The 21,441-nt window shown below is 45.6% G+C and overlaps 1 protein-coding gene and 2 long non-coding RNA genes across 9 annotated transcripts; 2 read left to right on the forward strand and 1 right to left on the reverse strand.

Moving 5' to 3' along the window:
- Positions 1-167: 167 nt before the first annotated feature.
- Positions 168-11,172, reverse strand: LOC146756324 (uncharacterized). The gene is made up of 3 exons (XR_014937421.1): positions 9,516-11,172; positions 8,351-8,461; positions 168-296 (listed from the first exon to the last, which is right to left on the reverse strand). It is a non-coding gene; the product is annotated as an uncharacterized LOC146756324 (long non-coding RNA).
- Positions 9,497-20,421, forward strand: LOC107324579 (methanethiol oxidase-like). Of its 7 annotated transcripts, none has more exons than XR_001559507.3 (14): positions 9,497-9,564; positions 13,269-13,322; positions 13,881-13,993; positions 14,914-15,099; positions 16,250-16,370; positions 16,812-16,994; positions 17,096-17,274; positions 17,563-17,641; positions 18,071-18,192; positions 18,311-18,403; positions 19,436-19,554; positions 19,717-19,883; positions 19,978-20,024; positions 20,130-20,421. XR_001559507.3 is itself a non-coding variant. In XM_015884715.3 (14 exons), the coding sequence occupies exons 1-12, from the start codon at positions 9,561-9,563 to the stop codon at positions 19,877-19,879; spliced, it is 1,416 nt and encodes a 471-aa protein (XP_015740201.2). In that variant the 5' UTR covers positions 9,497-9,560; the 3' UTR covers positions 19,978-20,024; positions 20,130-20,421. The 7 variants fall into 7 exon arrangements, 6 of the variants coding, with proteins under 6 accessions (XP_015740201.2, XP_015740200.2, XP_032305078.2 ...); XM_015884715.3 differs by having other exon boundaries at positions 19,717-19,879; XM_015884714.3 differs by having other exon boundaries at positions 19,978-20,421.
- On the forward strand, positions 14,000-14,886 carry LOC146756325 (uncharacterized). Its single transcript, XR_014937422.1, has 2 exons — positions 14,000-14,549; positions 14,773-14,886. It is a non-coding gene; the product is annotated as an uncharacterized LOC146756325 (long non-coding RNA).
- Positions 20,422-21,441: the final 1,020 nt, after the last annotated feature.

Raw genomic sequence — 21,441 nt, forward strand, 5'->3', positions numbered from 1 at the left:
GGCTTTGGGTTGGTGTGTGTTGAGCACCCAATGCCACCATTGCGGTTACTGAGTTGTATGGGGTTCTCACCACCAGCAGACAGCTCCATTTTGGTGCTTGGCAGTGCTGTTCTGAGCCAGGCCTCCACTTTTAACCTTTAGGTTTTAAGGAGACATTGAGAAGAGCTGCTGAAACCCCTCGTCCATTAGAAGGAACATTGCGCAGGGCTTGAGATCCACATTGCAGCCAATGATGCGGTTCTGGTGTCTCCAGGTGACCAGGAGGTAAGTGTGGTGATGGAGGAGATGTGGGAGACCTTATTGGTGAACAAAGAGGCAAATCAGTTCATCTCCCTAATGTGAAACTCATAATTAATGTCAAAAGTGGACACCAGTGTCACTTCTGAGGGACAGCTTCAAGGTGAATGCTTTGGAGTGAATGGCCATCAGCATCTCCACAGGTTCCTAAACACAACTGCTGAGGTAGATGCAGTAAGAGAATGCCTTCAGGATCTGTCCCCATAGGATCGCTAGGGTTGAAAAGACCTCTAAGATCACCAAGTCCAACCCACCCCCACCCCACCATGCCCACTGCCTACATCCCTCAGTCCCACATCCACCCTCCTCTTGAGCACCTCTAGGTCAGTGATTCCACCACCCGGGTTGAGCAGTGTGCCCTTGTCATGGTTTTGTAATTTTGTAATTTTGCTATCAGTATTCCACATCATAACATCATGTCAAGTATGGATACTTCTGTTGAATGTGCAGTCCACAGAAGAAGACTACATATCCCAGAGAACAACAGGAGTAACAATAAGTCACGGGACCAGGACTCTATATAATCTCGTTCCCAGGCTGGAGTGCCCTCCTTCTTCTCTCGAACTGCTCGGAGAGTGGGAAGCGTTCCAGCCGTGTCGCCTAGAGTTCACAGTAGGCCTCTCGGTTTTCGGAGACTCTCTCTCTCTGTTTCGTTCGATTTGTTAGCCTTAATTATATTATATTGTGTTATCTTGTATTTCGATATCATATTTAGTAAAATAAGTTTTTCCTCCTTAGATTGTCGCTGTTTTATCCCACTCCCCTTTTCCCCCTCCTTTCCGGGCCCCGGGGGGGGGGGCGTGGGGTGGCTTCCCCTGTCACGGGCATAGGTAAATCTAACTAACCCGTGACAGATTTTTTGGTGGAGAATGCGGGCATAGAGCTTTTTAGCTTTTAGAACAACTCTCTCTTTGCTCTTAAAGAGCTTCGTTACGGGAGTGTTGGGAGTGTTATCTTTCCGTAGCTGCTCACGGAGAACGTGACCTTGAAATACCAGACAAATTGTCAACATTAAGGGCTGCTGTACATTCTCAGCACTGCTATCTAACTTTTGTGTAGAAAACAAAGGGATTTCTTTCTCCCTTAGAGCAAAGCTAGCTAGTTCTGACTTTTACAGAGCCTGCCAGCTATGAATCCACTCTTCATCCCAGTTGCTCTGTTTAAGGGATTGAAAGCAATTATGATCTTCTTAAAGTATTGGTCAACTATTAACACCATAATTTGGTGTTGTGGAATTGTGCAGATATATAGCCTAGTAAGGTGGATACTGATGGAGACACCTGCCTGGTACTTTTACGAGATGTGGTATGGTCAGAATTTTGGCATCTACACCCCAGATGGAATTGTGAATCTTACAAACACTTGCATCCCAGATGAAACAGGCAATTTTACAAATACTTGCATCCCAGATGGAACAGGCAATTTTACAAACACCACCATGTTTAATTCATTGTACAGGCTAAATAAACCCTTTTTATTTAGGTTGTACTCTCAGATTTCCACACGCTTTTCAATAACTGAGATAGGGTTCATACTTGCATTCATGTTATCACTATCAATGCATGCATATATGTTCCTATGCATTCGTTCTATGCGGAAGTCTCCTCCAGAACCAGAGAATGATGACTGGCAGGGAATATGGAAAGGTTTAGGAAAAGTCTTAGAAGCATGGGGACCCGCAGTGTCATGGGATTTCACTCTTGAACACCTAAGGGACCCTAAGAAATTAAGTGAGTATTTGGGTCAGAGATCTAAGGAGGTAAACCTTATGTGGGGTTTGGCTTATGCATACCGTGCTTTGTATCATACTATTCTGGAGAGAGAGAGTTTCCGATCTGAGATTCAAGCCCAAGTTAATTCTGATCAGTCACAGGAGGCATCAGTAGCAATATCAGTTGCCCCTGTGGAAGGCAAGAAATGGAAACGGGTGTCCATGCGTCTAGAACGAAAAGAAGGAGAAGCACAGGGGGGGCCAGCAGAAGACCCAGGTGCCGGGCATGGAGCAGTACCGAAAAAAGCAAAGGCAAAAACCAAGAGGCATGAAGAAGAGACTGATGATGAGGAGGAAATCACCTACTGTCGACCTCTGAAGCTGACTGAAATCCAAGGCTCAAGAAAGGAGTTCACACGGCGTCAAGATGAAGGTATCCTTGCTTGGTTGCTTCGCTGCTGGGACAACGGGGCCAACAGCTTGTCTCTAGATGGTAATGAAGCTCGCCAACTAGGAAGCATTGCCCAAGATGCAGGTATCGACAGAGGGATTAGCAGATGTTCGGATGGAGCTGCCACTCTCTGGTTGCGGCTGTTAGAAGCCGTGAGAGAAAGGTACCCCTATAAGGATGCTTTGAAGCCTAAATTTGATAGTTGGAATACCGTCCAAAAAGGCATTCAGCGCCTGAGGGAATTGGCCATGGCGAAAATGTTGTACAGCCCTGATCCAAGCGAACTTGACCCTGAGAGAGTGAGGGCCGATCCTGACATGTGGCAGAAAATCACAAGTACAGCACCAGAGAGAATTGCACAGTCATTGGTATCAGGATCTAAAGGATTCGTGGACAGATGGCCCCGAGTTGTTGAGCTGATTATAATGCTTCAAACCACCGATCAGCAGCTCCCCCAACTGCATGCCGCAGTTTCTGCCATCTCACGGCTAGAAAACCGAGTAGATGAAATGTGCAAGAAATTGTTTCCATCAACTAATTGTAATGATCCTGTAATAGTATCAGAAACAACTGATGAAGGTCAATCCTCGTACGGGCCTCCAGGTCTAATGAAGGATCTGATCAAACTAGTCCAGTCCTACTCCCCACCTGCATCATCAAAAGTCTCAGCTGTTAAACGCACACGCTTCCCAGCTCGAGCAAAGAACAACAGTACGATTGCACCGCGTGTTTCCATGTGGCGCTACCTACGTGACCGTGGAGAAGACATGAGGAAGTGGCATGATCAGCCCACGTCTGCACTACGAGCACGGGTGAAAGAACTACTAGACATACCAACCACCAGTGGAGTTGCTCCAGTCATCACAGGTAACCAATAGAGGGGCCCTGCCCTCAGTCAGGGGAGGGAAAGGGATAATAGAGTTTATTGGACTGTGTGGATTCGATGGCCTGGCACATCAGAACCACAGGAATATAAGGCACTGGTGGATACCGGTGCACAGTGTACCCTAATGCCCTCCAGTCATGAAGGGACAGAATCAATCCATATTTCTGGAGTGACTGGGGGCTCTCAAGAATTGACTGTGCTGGAGGCTGAAATAAGCCTCACTGGCAAAGACTGGCAAAAACATCCTATTGTGACTGGCCCAGGGGCTCCATGTATACTGGGTATTGATTACCTCAGAAGGGGGCATTTCAAGGATCCTAAGGGGTATCGATGGGCCTTTGGGATAGCTGCTGTAGACATGGACAACATTAAGCAGCTGTCTGTTTTGCCTGGCCTGTCAGAGGACCCGTCTGTTGTGGGGCTGCTACGAGTAAAAGAGCAGCAGGTGCCGATTGCTACAAAGACAGTGCACAGACGGCAGTATCGCACCAACAGGGATTCCTTGCTCCCCATTCATGATTTGATTCGCCAGTTGGAGAATCAGGGAGTGATCAGTAAAACTCACTCACCTTTTAACAGTCCCATATGGCCAGTGCGTAAAGCCAGTGGAGAATGGAGGCTGACAGTAGACTACCGTGGCCTGAATGAGGTCACACCCCCATTGAGCGCTGCTGTGCCGGACATGTTGGAACTCCAGTACGAGCTGGAGTCAAAAGCAGCCAAATGGTATGCCACCATTGACATTGCCAATGCCTTCTTTTCTATTCCTTTGGCCGCAGAATGCAAGCCACAGTTTGCCTTCACCTGGAGGGGCATTCAGTATACTTGGAACCGTTTGCCCCAGGGGTGGAAACACAGCCCAACCATTTGCCATGGGTTGGTCCAAACTGTACTGGAACAGGGTGGTGCTCCTGAACACCTGCAGTACATTGATGACATTGTTGTGTGGGGCGATACAGCAGAAGAAGTTTTCACAAAAGGAGAGCAGATAATCCAGATTCGTCTACAAGCTGGCTTTGCTATTAAGAGAAGCAAAGTAAAAGGACCTGCCCAGGAAATTCAGTTCTTAGGTATAAAGTGGCAGGATGGACGTCGTCACATCCCAGCAGATGTGATCGACAAAATCACTGCCATGTCTCCACCAACTAGCAAGAAAGAGACACAATCTTTCCTGGGTGCAGTGGGCTTTTGGAGGATGCACATTCCAAACTACAGCCTCATTGTAAGCCCCCTTTATCAGGTAACGCGGAAGAAGAATGATTTTGCATGGGGCCCTGAGCAGCAGCAGGCTTTTGAACAGATTAAACAAGAGATAGCCCGTGCTGTAGCCCTGGGGCCAGTACGGACTGGACAGGATGTAAAGAACATCCTCTATACTGCTGCTGGAGAGAAAGGCCCCACTTGGAGTTTGTGGCAAAGAGCCTCAGGAGAGACCCGAGGCCGACCCCTGGGATTCTGGAGTCGATCATATAAGGGGTCTGAAGAGTGCTACACTCCAACTGAGAAGGAGATCTTAGCCGCGTATGAGGGGGTTCGGGCTGCTTCCGAAGTAGTCGGGACTGAAACACAGCTCCTTTTGGCACCTCGACTGCCAGTGCTGAACTGGATGTTCAAAGGACAGGTTCCCTCCACCCATCATGCTACCGATGTCACCTGGAGCAAGTGGATTACGCTGATTACACAGCGAGCGCGAATGGGAAACCTCAATCGTCCAGGAATCCTAGAGGTAATCATGGACTGGCCTGAAGATAAAAAGTTTGGAACATCACCAGCAGAAGAGGTATCACGTGCTAAAGAGGCCCCACCATACAACGAATTACCAGAAAATGAAAAGAAATATGCCCTATTCACTGACGGATCATGTCGCATTGTAGGGAAGCATCGCAAATGGAAAGCTGCTGTGTGGAGCCCCACACGACAGGTTGCAGAGGCCACTGAAGGTAAGGGAGAATCAAGTCAGTTTGCAGAGGTAAAAGCTGTCCAGCTGGCCTTAGATGTTGCTGAACGGGAGAGGTGGCCAATGCTGTATCTTTATACTGACTCATGGATGGTGGCAAATGCCTTATGGGGGTGGTTACAGCGGTGGGAACAAAATAACTGGCAACGGAGGGGAAAATCTGTTTGGGCCGCTGAACTATGGAAGGACATTGCTGCCCGAACAAAGAATATGGTTGTAAAGGTGCGTCATGTGGATGCACATGTGCCCAAAAGTCGGGCTACTGAAGAACAACAAAACAACCATCAGGTAGATAAAGCTGCTAGAATTGAGGTGGCTCAAATCGACTTGGATTGGCAGAATAAGGGCGAATTATTTCTAGCTCGATGGGCATAGGTAAATCTAACTAACCCGTGACAGCCCTGCAGCCTGAACCCAACGTCATGTCTGTAAGCATCCCAAACATAACCAAAGCAACCACAGAAACACTTTACAGTTGTGCATTTCCTCACTACATGTCTGGATCAGTGCCACCCGAGTGCCCTGCACCGTCGTGCCAACAGATCTCCCTGGGATTCTCCTTACATTTCCCCCACGGATAATTTCAAATGATTCATGTCTTTAATAATAAACTTCTTACTGTGAATAATTCAGTCGTGATGGGCCACACAGCTTTTGGCTGCATATGGTACAGGCTGAATACTGAAGATAATACAGTGAAAACTGATAATGCTTGTTTTTATCAACTGCCAGCATATTTTGCATAGAATCGTAGAATAAATTGGAGGGGACCATGAAGATCACCCAATTCCAACCAACCAACGTCGTTTTTAAGACACACACAAGTGTGCACTTCAAATCCAAGAACATTTACATCTCCTGCATCCTTTGAAATGTCGTTTCCTTCATTCTCAAAGCATGATGTTGGTGAGTCGTGTGCTTCCCAAATGGACCCCTGTGGTGCGATGATGCTACAACGTGATTTACGACGCCTCACTTCGTTAAACAAGCACATTAATTTCCTTCTGATGGCCTTCCCAAGTTCCCCTTCATTCTCCCTCATTTACACAGCACACTTTTTGCTGGGGGGAGGTGTGTGCATGTCGCCGTGTCGCCGTCTATCCCCTATAAATCATGTCTACAATGCAAAGGGGCCATGTTTTCTTCCAGTCATAATAACCAACATTTTCACCAGCCATGTGTTTGTGTTCCTGGTGGTTCTTCTGCCTCAGAGCAGCATTATTTAATTGCTGAGCATTAATAAAAGCATGTCTCATAGGCAGGAAGCAGCAGTGAATAAAGAAAAGTGAAATGTCACTCTTGCTGGCAGTGCTGTTGGTGGGAAGAGTTAAAGAGTTTGTCATTGGAATTCAGGTGTCTGAAAGCAAAGATCTCCCAGTGAAGTTCCATATTACTGACAACTGATGGGTGTGTTTACAACCAAAAGTATTATCTCTGCCGGTCCCCAACTTGATTTCTTCCTTCCTTCCATGCTGATGTTGTGCATCCTTGGCTTGGAGCAGGGAAACAAACTCACTACAACGCCCTGGCTACCCAGTCTGCTTCTCTCCAAGATGATTTCAGGCACTAAGGAAATACAGAACAATTTTCCAGGAATTTCACACTTCCTTCATTCCAACAGTTGGCTGTGATGGACACTTTTCTGTCTTCTGGAATCCAGTTTAACCTCTGTGCTTTCTCTGAAGGTAACTTCTAGTTTCCCCATTGACTCCAGAGTTGCTGTGGATGAGTACCTTAAGGACATGGGAACAGTAACTGAATATTTTTCATTTTGGGGCACTCAGCATCCAATGTTTGCACCAAATTTGCAGTGCAGAAAACTGAGCTGTGTTACCTTAAAGAAGATTTTACTGTTTAAAAACAGGGCATTCATATTTACTAATTGCTTTCAGTCAATGGGATGACAATTTTTGGTCTTTCAAGTTGTCAGTCATCAAATTACGCCCAGCTGTGCCACCTAACACAGTGGGTGTTGCCTTTCTAACTTGGCAGTGTTTAAGGAACAATACAACATGCATGTACAGCAATTAAATCAATCCCCCAAAACAAACAAGGAACTCTGAGTGCTGTTCACTTTGACAACAGCATTCATGTTTCTGTTCTCCCATCCTGGTTTTGGGGAGGGAGATGCAAGTATGTTGTTTGTGTTACAGTTATGTGACTCGAATGAAACTATGAGCGCAATGCAGAGGTTCTGACCCCACTCCTGAAGAGCTGTTGTGCTTTGTACGATTGTGGGACATATTATGCAAACAAAACACATAACTTTTGATTGCTTCATTCTTAAACACACTGCTGAGTTGAAAAAGTCATAATTAATAAGGCAGACAAAAAGACTGAGCATTCCATTCCATTCCATTCCATTCCATTCCATTCCATTCCATTCCATTCCATTCCATTCCAATTTCTTTCAGTTCCATTCCATTCCATTCCATTCCATTCCAGATTCCTCCAGTTCCATTCCATTCCATTCCATTCCATTCCATTCCATTCCATTCCATTCCATTCCAGATTCCTTCAGTTCCATTCCATTCCATTCCATTCCATTCCATTCCATTCCATTCCATTCCAGATTCCTTCAGTTCCATTCCATTCCATTCCATTCCATTCCATTCCATTCCATTCCATTCCATTCCAATTTCTTTCAGTTCCATTCCATTCCATTCCATTCCATTCCAGATTCCTTCAGTTCCATTCCATTCCATTCCATTCCATTCCATTCCATTCCATTCCAATTTCTTTCAGTTCCATTCCATTCCATTCCATTCCATTCCATTCCATTCCATTCCATTCCATTCCATTCCAGATTCCTTCAGTTCCATTCCATTCCATTCCATTCCATTCCATTCCATTCCATTCCATTCCATTCCATTCTGTTCTACCCCATTGGTTTCCCACCCATTCTGCCTCTCCATTCCCTGAGTATCAGTTCCTCTTCAGCCAGCATGTCATGGCATCTCCTGAGAACAACACCTGAAGACTATCAAATGAGAACTCAGTAATGACTTCGTTTTGTGAAAGAAAAGAAAAATTGATCCATAGACTTACATTTCTTCATATTGGCGTGCAGTTCAAACCCTCAACACCAGCCATGGGCACTGGGATAAAACACAGAAGTATTTGGGAGAGATGTCAGATGAGGATGTGTTTGAGATTAACCTGTTTGGGATGAGATCATAAAGTTGTAGAGTCACTGGAGTTAGAAGGGGCCCTTAAAGGCCATCTGGCCTGACCTCCCTGCAATGAACAAGGGCAAGGTCCCTTCAACCCAACCCATTTCTATGGTCTTATGGTTCTGAGGATTATCTGTAAGGACACTTTCATCCCAACCACCCCATGGTTCTGTGCAAGACCATTAAGGTTGTAGAATCACAGAGTCATTTGAGTTAGAAGAGACCCTTAAAGGCCATCTCATCCAATCCCCCTGTAATGAATGGGGACACCCACTGGGAGGCGAGAGCCCCAAACAGCCTGATGGCACAACCATACAACTCCAGGAACCACTTCCCACACACTTCTGCAGAAGCTGTGTCAGTGTCTCAGCACCCTTCTCATAAAAACCTTCTTCCTTACATACAGTCTAAGTCACCTTTTTATTTCATTTGAAACCATTTCCCCCTGTCCTACCATGCAGACCCTGGTGAGAGATGTAGTGTTGCCCCTGGCACTGTTTTAGGGAAAGAACAGGCAGTTTTCCCTGGGAAAGAAAGTACAGACCTCAAAAAAATAACAAAACAACACCACGAAAACAGAAAATAAACGAGGAAAACAATAGACTCCTCCTCAACAGGGACAGTTAAGCAGAATCCCATCTGGATAAAAGAACAAAATCCAGATTTTCATGTCTGTTTTGAAAGCAGCTGCTGTAGAAATGCCTTGGTGAGGATCCAGCAGACACGACCCACACCCCTTGGAGCCCCTTTGTTTACAGGACTGAAGTGCTGGAAACAGAGCAGCTGCCAAAGAAAGGGGCGAAAATATTCAACACAACAACTTCCTTCTCTGCTGCTGGAAAGTGTTCAGGCTCAGCACAGGGTCACAACATCCTGGGCTGTTCCATTGGGACACAACTGGAGCAGTGGGAGGAGAGCAGAGCAGAGGGGGAGGTGGGTTCTGTGCTTCCAAACCATTGGGTTTCTCAACGCGTTCGATCCTCCCCCCAGGCAGCTCTCTGCCCTCCCCATTGCTCTCTGTATATTCCCTTCTGCCTTACTCCAGTCCAGGCGCTGTGCTTCCTGCTGCGCACCTCGGAGCCAACATGGGTAAGAGATCCAATGGTTGATTTGCTGCTTTCTGCTCCATTCTGCTCTGTGAAACTTTGCTGGGTTTGCTGGCAGGGAGCTCAGAATTTTCTGCACAGTTAAATGTTTGCTCCGTTAAACTGCTGCCCCGGTTTTGCACAGCTGCGATGCTCTCGGGGAACACTTACACCATCATTGCACATTTCTTTGAGTGACTCAGTATTAGGAGCTGATATAAACACTGAGATCTGCTGCCCCAATAGGGAACGGGAATGGCACTTCCAGGAAACCGAGGAGCTGAGTTTCATTTTTCACTTATATTGTTGCTATGAACTTTTATTTCCTACTCTGCTGCCCCGAAACGAAGGGGAGGGCACTGAAATAGATCAAAATGACTTTTCACGTCCCTAAATTGTTGCGTAATGTGTAAAGCAAGCGCTGTTCCCTCACAAATTCCAACAGGTTTGGGCAACAGAACTTCAAGAAACGTTTCTCAGCAAAGCCAGCGCTCATGATTCAGCAAAAGGGCTGATTTGTGTTATCTCCTGCACGGAGTGCTTATCTTGGTGCGTTGCTTTGTGTCAAAGGCACAGAGCAAACAGTGCTTATTTTGTTTTAATGGCTAAAACGCATCAAGTGGCAGCTGGCAGGCTGTGATAGTGGCCTTTTTGTGGGAATGGTGGTGGCAATCTGCAGCGAGTCACCAGGTGGTGTGGAAGGAGTCAGTTAAACATTGTACTGCAATGCTGACCATCACCAGGAGTGATGGATTGGCTGAAAGCCCTCAACAGAGGTCCATAAATCCTCACCACTTCTCTCCTAATCTCCCTCTTAGATGTGTTGGGCACCTCTACAGTTTTTCTTTGGAGGCTGAGGAACTGCTGCTGTACAGTAGCACAGATAAAAGGCAAATCTTCATGCTCCTCTCCTTTATTTCCAGCTGTTAAACCTAAACAGTGAAAGAAAGTGCTTTCTTCTTGTGTTTATAGTTACTGAATTTGCTATGAAATAGTCCTACATAGACTATTTAGTGGCCATGGTGGTAGGGAGGGTCGATGGTTGGATCTGGTGATCTTGGAGGTCTTCTCTAACTGTGAATTACTGCTTCCATGGAATCAGGCCTCCAAGATCCCCAGGTCCAACCTCAAGCCATCCTCGCCATGCCCACAAATAGAATCAAAGAGTCATTAAAGCTGAAGACCTCCAATATCACCAACTCCAAACCCAACCCTCCTTCACCATGCTCATGAACCATGAATGCTCTCAGTGTGTTTAATGATGGGTTATTAACATGGCATGGTGAATGCTGGAGGTGTATTGCTACAAAATGGTGTAAATCACAGCTTCATGACAAAACCCACATTTGCTGCTCCCAAATGGCCTCAGCAGCTCAGAACAGGAGGAATTGCATCACCCTCAGGTGCCTTCAAGCAATGAGATACAATGGGTCGGAATAAAGGAGTGTTTGAAAAAGATCATAGGGGGAGGAAAAACAAATAGGAGAAGCAATGAGGAAATATTCCTTATTTGCTGTAGGCTTTCTCTAGAAAACACAGATTTTTTTTTTTCCTCAGAGTGATCTGCAGAACACTTGATTTGCAGGGCTAATTAAGCTGTGGTCTGACACAGACTGCATTCCTTGCTAATTTGGCTGATTGAGAAAATTGGAATAAAGTTTCAATTATGGTGTATGGAACAAAGCAAACTTACTATGCTGTGTTTTCAGACACACACAAAAAAACCCAAAGCAAACATTTCACAAAGAACATGAAATTAAACCTAATCTGCTAAATTACTCTTTTTGAGGAGATCTCCTACTTGAAACCACAAATCTCCTCATGCAGAGCATGCACTGCTGGACGTGGTCTGCCTGCAGAGAAAACTCCTCACTCAAACAGGCAATGGGGCTGAAGCTGCCTCTGTGTTGGGAATCCTATCTATGGCATTTGGGGAAAAAACAGTGCTGCTATAAACTTTTAAACACACAGTACAAGAGCTGCAAACCACGGGCTGGTTTGCTTGTTTTCATCACAGCCACTTGAGGCACTGAAGGAGGCAGCTGTGCTGTGTGTTTGCTTCTGTCAAAACGCATTTCGTTGCATGTCACGCTGAAAAAATAGACTGATGTCATATTGCATAGTTCTTCTGTTATTGCTGATTACATAGCAGTGCCATCATATGCCAGTGCCACTCTATACCGACCAGTTCCATTCTGTATCAGTGCCATCATATATCAGTGCCACTCTATACCAATCAGTCCCATGCCATACCAGTTCCATTATATACCAACCATTGCCATTTTATGCCAGTTCCATAGTATACCAGTTCCATCATATACCATCTCCATTATAAACCAGTCCCATCTGAGTGTGGAGTCAAAGCTTCCTGCATTGTGGAATGGATTTTGCAGCCTCGAGCTTCTCTTTTCTGTTAAATCAGAGATTTAAGTGTTTAGCTGAGCCTACAGACTTATGTGTTATAAACACCCCTCAGAGCAATACTTCAGGTTAATGTTTTCTTAATTCCAGCCAACAATTTACTTATTCATTCCTTAGCATGTATGTTCTGTTTATGGTTAGGGAAGAAATAGTTGTACAAGGTTTGATAACATATTTATTTGAATGCTGGTTATGGTTCAAGCTCTTGCAAAGGGCTACAAAGACTGGGAAGGATCTGAGGGTAAAATGTGTGTGGAGTGGCTGAGATTCCATGATTTGTTCAGCCCAGAGAAGAGGAGGCTGACAGGTGGCCTTGTGGTCGCCTATGGCCAACCCATGCCATGTTACAGCCAACCCATGGCATCCTATGATCAACTCATACCATTCTGTGATCAACTCATGGCATCTTATGACCAACCTGTGACATCCTCCAGCCCCATCATGAGATCCTGCAGCCCACCTACATCCTACAGCCTCCTCATGGGACAGCAGAGGGGCAACACTGATCTTTGCTCTCTGGCTTTGCAGCCTTATGTTCTACAATTCTACCAAACATGTCCCTCCCTCTGAACTCAGAGCCCTCCATCAGATATGTTCCTTTCTTCTGCTTTTGGGATATTCTTCTCATCTCTCGGTTCCTCTTCTTGCTTCCTAAAATGACAGTTTCCCCACTAAGCTGTCTTCCTTCTGCTGAATCATGACGAAGGTGTTCTGCTGGGGCTAAATGAATGTTGGTTGGAAGAACAGAGGTGAAGTTGCTAATAGAGAGAAGGTGACCGGTTCACAATTCCTCTTCCTCTCCTCCTTTCAGGTCACCTGTAACATCACCTCTTACCCAGGCAGTAAATCCTTAAAAATAGCCACTTGTTCAGCATATGTTTGCAGAGAAAGACTGGAGGCTTTCCAACGATAATAAAATGGGCTGTTCAGACCAGGCAATCTGTCTCCTTGCCCACCTGGCAGGGGTTCAGCAGCTCTTTCTACAACATTGAGCACGATTTTCTTTAAACCTCCAGATCCATGTCCCATGTTGATACAGTTTGAAATGGGGAGGCTGAACTCTGTGAAATGAATGCCCAAATTTCCCATCATTTTTGAGTGTGGAGCATCACATCCAGTAACTCAAGGAACCCCAGCACTGTCCCGAGTCAGAGAGATTTACAGATGTTTGGCCATGTCAGTTGAAACTGATATTGGTCCATCTTTGAATGCAAAGCCAATGTCCCATTAGAGATGAATTTTGAAAGGATGTGGAGACTAAAACCTCTCCTTTGTTTCTCTCATCAGCAAAATGTGGAGAATGCGGCCCAGGATATGCAACTCCCCTGGACGCCATGAAAGGCAAGTGGTGCAGCACCTCCTGAATCCAGGCCATCAATATAAGGGGTGGTTTTCCAGTTCAGTGAGAAGTAGATGCCTTCCAGAGTAGCCCATTAATTAGCTAAACCAAGAAGATTTTAAATATCAGAGAAATTTGGTTCACTCTGAACTATATGAGTTTGGAGAAGCTGTGTCATAACAAAGATAAATGCATGGCTGTAGGATGCCAACATGCAGCCAGCTGTTCTGGGTTCTGTACTGCAAAATAGAGCTCGGCTTTAAGAATACTGGGTACAAATTCCCATAATTTAGCCTCCAGAATGCTGTTTTTGGGTGAAGATCATTATAGGCTGCCCTCAGACTCTCATAGAAGTGCTATGAGAGGAGAATGGGAGGAGAAAGGACCCAGATGCTCCATGGGACATCATTTAATGGTACTGAGCTCTGGTTTCCTGATTATCGGTGAGGAAGAATCATAATTCATGGATTTAGGGATTAAAAACAGTGTATTTCAGCGCTAATCACAGAAATTTATCAAAATGATTCCTTCTGACCAATAAATGCCTTCTGCTTTGGAAGGTCCCCGGGAGGAGATCGTCTACCTGCCCTGCATCTACAGGAACACCGGCATCCAGAAGCCAGACTACCTGGCCACCGTGGATGTTAACCCCAAATCCCCACACTACTGCAAGGTACTTCTTGTGGGATGGCCCTGATGCCTCCTGATGATCCTGAGACATTTTCAGAGCATTTTTCTGCTTAGTGCTTTGGCAGTTCTCTTTCTATCACTTGCTGATCTATATGAAGGGTAAGAATTAAATCCTTGGAAGGTGGTACATCCTGTGTTGGTAGCATGGCCTGAGCTTATCACACAGCACCTCTGAGACCCTGGGAAATGTGCACATGAGGCAATAGAAATCTACTCAATTTCTTTTGTAACTGGAGAGTTGACCAACTGGAGTCAGTGAAGATATTTTGGACTCTAATCTCCATATCTTTGAGGAACGGTGATTCTGGTTGGATAGCAAAGATTTTCATCACTAATTCTCCATATTTATTATTTTTTTTTTTAATATATAACTACCATTTAGGTTTTTATTGTGGAGGAGTGGAGGAAGCCAATTTCCTGAGATGCTGACAAATCTTTCTGTTATCTAAAATTCTCTTAGTTCTAGGGGAGAAGGGTAAAAGTCAGGAGCAAGAGAGCAAATGAATGAGCCACTTTGCAGCATTCCCAGATGCAATCAGGTGAAACTTGTGAACTCTGAGACTTGCACCACATGGACAACTGGGTGTTGTTTTTTTTTCTGTTTTTGGTTTGATTTGGTTTTTGTTTTCTGTATAATTACTCCACATCTCATTAATTAGCTAGAAATTTTTAAAGCTTTGGATGAATTTAACAGCACACAACATTTAACAAATGCCATGTAGTTATGATGCCCAACTTTCCTCTCCCCATTTCTTGCTTCAGCTTTCACACTGACTCCGCTTCCTGAATCACAAACAGCCGTTTCCTTCTGCCCTTTATTAATTTATGCTTTGACACAAAGACCCATTTCTTTGCCTGGGATGAAAAACGATCCCAGACTGAATCTCAAGTCTGACGCTGCAGGTGATCCACCGCCTGCCCATGCCCAACCTGAAAGACGAGCTCCATCACTCGGGGTGGAACGCCTGCAGCAGCTGCTTTGGGGACACCACGAAGAGTCGCAATCGTCTCATTCTCCCAAGTCTGATCTCATCCCGCATTTATGTGGTGGATGTGGGCACGGACCCACGAGCCCCCAGAATCCATAAGGTACATTTAGATGACTTAAAATACCTTTTCTTTTTAACCAAGATTGTGATGTTAACCAAGAGTGACCAAGATGGTGGTTATGACCAAGACAGTAATTTCATGGGCTCCAACCTCAAATTAGAGCGATAGAATCTGAACAGCTTTGGAAGCTTTTGCCGCATAATGGCAACTTGTGTGACTTTTGAAACTCCTACAGCTCACTGATAAATTACACAGCAAAACCTTGTGCTAATTAATACCTGATACAGTTAACACATTCAGCTGAGTGTGTGTAGGTTATATGTTTGTTAGGGATCCCAGTGACTTCAAATTCAATTGGATTTCCCCTGAGCTAAACCAGATCTTTGCATAAAGAACACCTCCTTGATATTTAATGCTTGGTTCTTAAAATATGTTGATTTTTTTAATTTTTTTTTTTAAATTTTTTTAAAGAAAAATCATTGAGTACAAAAGAAACAGAGGACCAGGCTGGGTGCAAACATACACGTTGTCAGAGTCCACACTTGTGTGCTGGTTTCAGCTGGGTTAGAGTTAATTTGGTTAATCCTACACCGCTGTGTAATGCTTCAGTACAAAGTGCCAGAAACAAACGTGGTGTTCTCATCAAAAGGGACATTACAAGGCGTAATGTGTAATGCAAGGAAACATTTATGGGCTCTGATGTCCCCTACCTGACTGCAGACACGTTCATTCACAATCTTACAGCTCTGAGATCTTAAGAACGTTGCCAGACTTTGTTATTTCAGAGGAATAAGAACCCCCAAAGGGCTCTTCTTATACAGTGGATTTTGTTTCAGACTAAATCTCTGACAAAGCTCAAAGATGTTTTTTCCTCTGAACTCCAGAGGAGTGTGATGTCTGAAAACTGCACAGCGGCGTTTCTGCCACTGATCCTAATTAAACCCATTCTGACCATTCAACTGTTGATATTTTGGAGAGGAACAAATAAATCTTTAATGTCGTGGTGGTGGTGCATTATTGAGCCAAGGAGCAAGGAGGTGGCAAGTACTCAAAATCCCAAATGGAACAACCTCCCTCTGGCACACGTCACTCCCATGACTTCCTTGTCCTTTGGGATTTGTCCTCTTTGTGGTAAAACTGGAGTTCTGTGACTGTAGTGATGGTCTGACTGTATGTTACCTCCTTGCAGATTGTGGAGCCTGTGGAGTTGTTCTGGAAGGGGAACGTGGCACATCCCCACACCTCCCACTGTCTGGGCAACGGTGACATCCTGATCAGCTGCTTGGGAGATCCTTCCGGCAATGGGAAAGGTATCCATCTCTTTGTTATTCAAGAAATGAATGCTAGAGATGTGTCTGGTTGCAGGCTGCAATGCCGGCACATTATTACGAGCTCACAGTTCTCTGGTGCACCCACCAGTTCCAGCAGCTGTTTGTTGTTGGCAAACAAAAGAAAACAGAAGTGACTCTTCTGGGATTGCCCCTATGATACTCCTTAATGGAAAGGTACTTAGGAAGGATAACCGGTGTATCAAAAAGCCTTGAGTACCTATAGAACAAACTGGAGTTTAATTAAAAACACGATAGAGTTCTTTAAGAATCTTGCCTTAATTTGCTTTGTCCCACAGAAGTGATACAAATAGAACCACGTTTTCCCGAAGCATAAGGTCATGTTTAGAGTGTTTAGCAAATAATCATCAAATACTGAGATATTATTCACCTTATTTAACAAGTTCCATCCATCTCCTGCAGGTGGCTTTGTTTTGCTGGATGGAGAGACCTTTGAAGTGAAGGGAAACTGGGAGAAAGGGGGGAAGTGCCCTCCCTTTGGTTACGACTTCTGGTACCAACCGCGACACAACGTCCTGATGAGCAGTGAGTGGGGGACCCCCAAAGTCCTGGCACATGGTTTTAACCCAGTGGATGTTGAGAAAGGTGAGGAATCTTTGGTTTAACCTCCCTAAAGTAAAAGCTGTTCTTTGTTAAAGCTGGAATAATCCCTTCTGTGCTTATTTTTGCCTGACCTGACCCTCCAGGGCATTATGGTCACCACATCAACGTGTGGGACTGGAGCTCCCACACCCTCATTCAGGCGATTGACTTAGGGAAGGGCTCCATCCCTTTGGAAATTCGTTTCCTCCACAACCCTGATGCTGCAGAAGGATTTGTTGGATGCTCTCTGGGCGGAACAGTGCATCGCTTCTACAAGACAGAGGTAGTGCCAGCCACAGTGACACTGGTAGTGTTGGAAATCCACTGATCACCTCATAAACAGTACAATTCTGATTTAAAGAAAAATACATCTCATCATTCCTGTACAACTCTAGCCAAGCAATAACACTGTGCCAGAGAGCAAACCTTCCTACCAGCCCATGCAATGGCTTTCTGAAGCCATCGTGTGGTCCCTCAGTGCTGAGAACCCTGTCATGTCCATCCCTGTCATGCAAACCTCATAGCTGGCATCAGGGCAGTAACAACGCTGCATTCTCTCCTCTTTCTGCAGAAAGGAGACTGGGCAGCAGAGAAGGTGATTGAAGTACCCAGAAAGAAAGTGCAGGGATGGCTCCTCCCTGACATGCCTGGTAAGTGTGAGCATGGTGGAAGAAGGAATGGTGCATTCTCCTCTTTGGTTCCATAATGCAATGTAGCTATTTGGAAATTCTTATCCTTAAGTAGCAAACATTTCCCTTGTCAAACACTAAACATCTGCTTGGGTTCTTTGTATGATACTTGAAATATAACTTATGCTTATAAGCCAGCAGGTGGGAGTGGTGGTCAGGGCTCTGCTCCCGCATTGCTCAGTGCCTGAGATCCATTTCTCTGGGGAAATAGCTTGAGTCTTCCAACAACCAACAGTCCCATAGAGATTCATCCTTTCAGAGTGTTCAGAACAGTCCTGGGGATGCAGCTGCAGCCTGAGCCTCCACTGTGTCAGCGCTGAGTTTCCAGGGATGTCTGTGCTTGTTTTGGGCCTGTCCACCTCATGACTCTGCTGCTGAATGTTTATGCAGGTCTCATCACTGACATCCTCATCTCACTGGATGACAGATTTCTCTACTTCAGCAATTGGCTGCACGGTGACATCCGCCAGTACGACATCTCCAACACACGCCAGCCCAAACTGGTGGGGCAGGTAAGCAGCACCAGGACACCTGTCCCATACAGCAGCACAGTCTTGTTTTTCCCTTTATTGCATTCACGTTCCTTTGGTACCTACACCATTTCTCACTCCTGCCCCACTTTGGCTGCAGGTGTTCCTGGGAGGCAGCATTGTAAAAGGTGGACCTGTGACTGTGGTGGAAGACAAGGAGCTGAAGTGCCAGCCAGAGCCATTTGTGATCAAGGTAAGTTCTCCTGATGTGCACAATACAGTTTGTCAGCACTCTGCTAATTCTGATCTATTTTGAATCTCCACAGCTCAGTCAAACATAGAAAGCAATACATGAGCTATAGAACATATAAAGCAATATCTGAGCTGTAAAGCCTATGAAGCAGTATGTGAGCTTGTGACTTGGCTCCCAGCCTGGACTGCAGGTATCTCATTTCAGCACGAGATGGAGTAAATCCTGGTGAGCGTTCTAGGTCCCTGTGGAGTTGTACAAGCTGTTTGGTTACACCAACGCCCGTGTAATGACACCTTCCCTGCTGCTGTTAGCTAATTTGAAGCAAAGGCAGTGTGTGTTCATCACTCCTCGTGATAACCATTCAGCAACCAAAGTACTCCACCAGCTCCCACTGATCTGCAGTGTTCCTTGTGGGTGGGTGTGTATGTGGGTTCCCAGGTAAAGAGTTCAACAGCACCTGTCATCAGGATAGAAAAATTAAAAAGCATTAATTATCACTGGTTATCAGCAGTTCTCAGCCATTATCAGTATTCATTAATATTATCACTGTCAAGGCAACTACTTACGGAACTTCTGGGATGCTCAAGAATTGAGTATGCTCATCACAGAGAACTGTTGACCAGAAGATGGTTTCAGGATGAAGAACATTCCAGGAGGTCTCACGTACTCCTTCATTCCATAGTGCAGATTGAAACCCAGCTGCGGCTGGAGCTGGGATCACAGCTCTGTCATGCACCCCCACCCATTGCTTGATTCCTGAACACATCTGAGCACATCGACACCATCCCTTCACCCATTATTTTCTTCCTGTGGTTCTGAAGATTAAGCAGGACTCACGTTCAAGGCTTTCAATAAGGAATTAAGCTCCCAATGAAGAATACTTTGTCTCTAAGTCAGATCTGTTGCTCCTGGGTGCAGGAGTTCCAAGCAATGGATGCTCCTCCAAGCAGCAGAACCACTGCTATGTTTTGTTGTTCCTCTTTGCTACTGCCCAGCATACCTGGAGCACTCTGTGCTCTTTTCCTATTGCAGGGGAAGAGGGTGCAGGGCGGACCACAGATGATTCAGCTCAGTTTGGATGGGAAGAGGCTGTACGTCTCCACCTCTCTCTACAGCGGATGGGACAAACAGTTCTACCCGGATCTCGTCAAGTAAGAAAACTTGACTGAAAGAGGAAAGCTGGGTGACCCTGTGCTCAGGATTCCTTTCTTAAATCAAGGCGTGCACGTACCATCAGGGACAGACTGCCTTTGTCACTCAAATACCCAACAACTCCAAGTCATTCTCTGACATTTACTGTGTCCCTTTTCCAGGGAGGGCTCCGTTATGCTGCAGATCGATGTGGACACTGAAAGAGGTGGATTGAAAGCGAATACAAACTTCCTGGTGGATTTTGGGAAGGAGCCTGACGGGCCGGTGCTGGCTCATGAGATTCGTTACCCCGGTGGTGACAGCACCTCGGACATCTGGATATAAGTGTGTATGGAGCCATTTTCATGGCTGGTTTCTTGTTATTATTGACTTCTTGGTTGATTCTCTATATCCCCCCCTCCCTTCCCCCTTCTTTCCTGCAGGTGAATGAGTCCAGTGAACCACTGACTGAATTTCAGCTTCTATTGGGGTGAGCCACAGAAGCTCCACTTTATGCTCATTCTCTGAGGCAGCCAAGTAAACCTGAAACACATCCTACATCTTTCTTATTCCTCTGATCTTTGCTTTTGTAAAGAGCTGTGCAATCACAAACTGCCTGCAGGCCAACCTCACCGTCTGCAAGGACTGTTTGCTGGGTGGTGGAGGAACCGCTCCTGGGTAACTCCAGAAGAAGTGCACGTTTCACGGAGTGCCCTTTCCCTACAAAGCTTAATTTGCTCATCAAGTAATCAGTGATTTACAGTACAGAATCCTGCACTGCTAACCCGAAGCCATGCGTTTCCAGAGCTGGGTTAACTTTTAACGCTTGTGCAACAATGCTGTATAAGAAAAGTCAACAATAAAACCATTCTTTGAATAAGGTGGAACTTCTTTGTTTTTCTCTTTAGCACTTTCATTATTTTGTTCCAAGGAGCATAAATAACACAAAATAATGCAGGATCTCTGCAGGGAGCAGCAGTATCACCTGCCTGGAAGTCGCTTGGTGAGCGATTTCTCATTGCTGCAGATACTGTAGCTCCCACTGAGCAGAGAAGCATTCAGAAATCGCTCTTGATTTGCTAGGAAACCATTAGCTACACTTAGTACTACCAGAGCCCATATATATATATCTATATAACAAACAAACATATATATATATGTGTGTGTGTATGTATATATATAAAAATAAATATGTTTGTTTGTTTTCCCCGTCTATTTCCAACTGTACGACGGATTTCTGAACGTGGTGATCCCCCCACGGCCGCACGAGGGCAGAACACAACCTGCATTGCACTGCAGCGCATCCATCCCTATGGTACAAACACGCAGTACGTGAAGTCCCCAAATCACAAAATAGAGAAGGAAGAGAAAAACAAAGGGAAGAAGTGACTGAGTTTAAAATAATCCATCGTTTCTCAGCACCTACAAAGCTGGATACTGCAGAGCTGAGTAGTGAAGACAATGCTCAGGATTCCAGGAGGAAAGCTGATGGGTCTCCCTGCACTGATGGGATCTGGCCCCATAGCAGGTTGGGCCAGGTGGGATGGGGGGAACACCCACCCTGGAGAGCTGGAGGAGGATTGGAGAGGGCTCCCATCATTGGAGGAGTTCTTCCTTGGGTGCTCTGAGCAGCCCAGTGTCCTTGGTGAAGTAAGGTCTCCTCCCAGCAGTGTGCTGTGCCCGTGTGCACCAGATTGCATCACCTCCCATTGCCCATTATCCAAATTACAGCATGTTCTTCCTTATCAGGGTAGGAAGTGATGGGCAGGAGGAGGGAAGCAGCTGCCTCCTCGGTGTGCACTGTCCTGAGAAGCCCCGATTGCTCTCCGTGTTGTGGCTTGCCATCAGTGCTGGCCACAGGGAGCTCACGCCGATGCTGCTCTCCGCTAACCATTGCTTTCTTGCTC

Source organism: Coturnix japonica, chromosome 27 (genome assembly GCF_054131305.1).
Source record: "Coturnix japonica strain WE chromosome 27, WE-NBRP24, whole genome shotgun sequence".
Classification (NCBI taxonomy): Eukaryota; Metazoa; Chordata; class Aves; order Galliformes; family Phasianidae; genus Coturnix; species Coturnix japonica.

Coding starts and splice junctions, on each gene's coding strand:
- LOC107324579 (XM_015884714.3), top strand. Junction 15,100..16,249: donor GAGCCCCCAGAATCCATAAG/GTACATTTAGAT, acceptor ACCTCCTTGCAG/ATTGTGGAGCCTGTGGAGTT. Junction 16,371..16,811: donor TCCTTCCGGCAATGGGAAAG/GTATCCATCTCT, acceptor CATCTCCTGCAG/GTGGCTTTGTTTTGCTGGAT.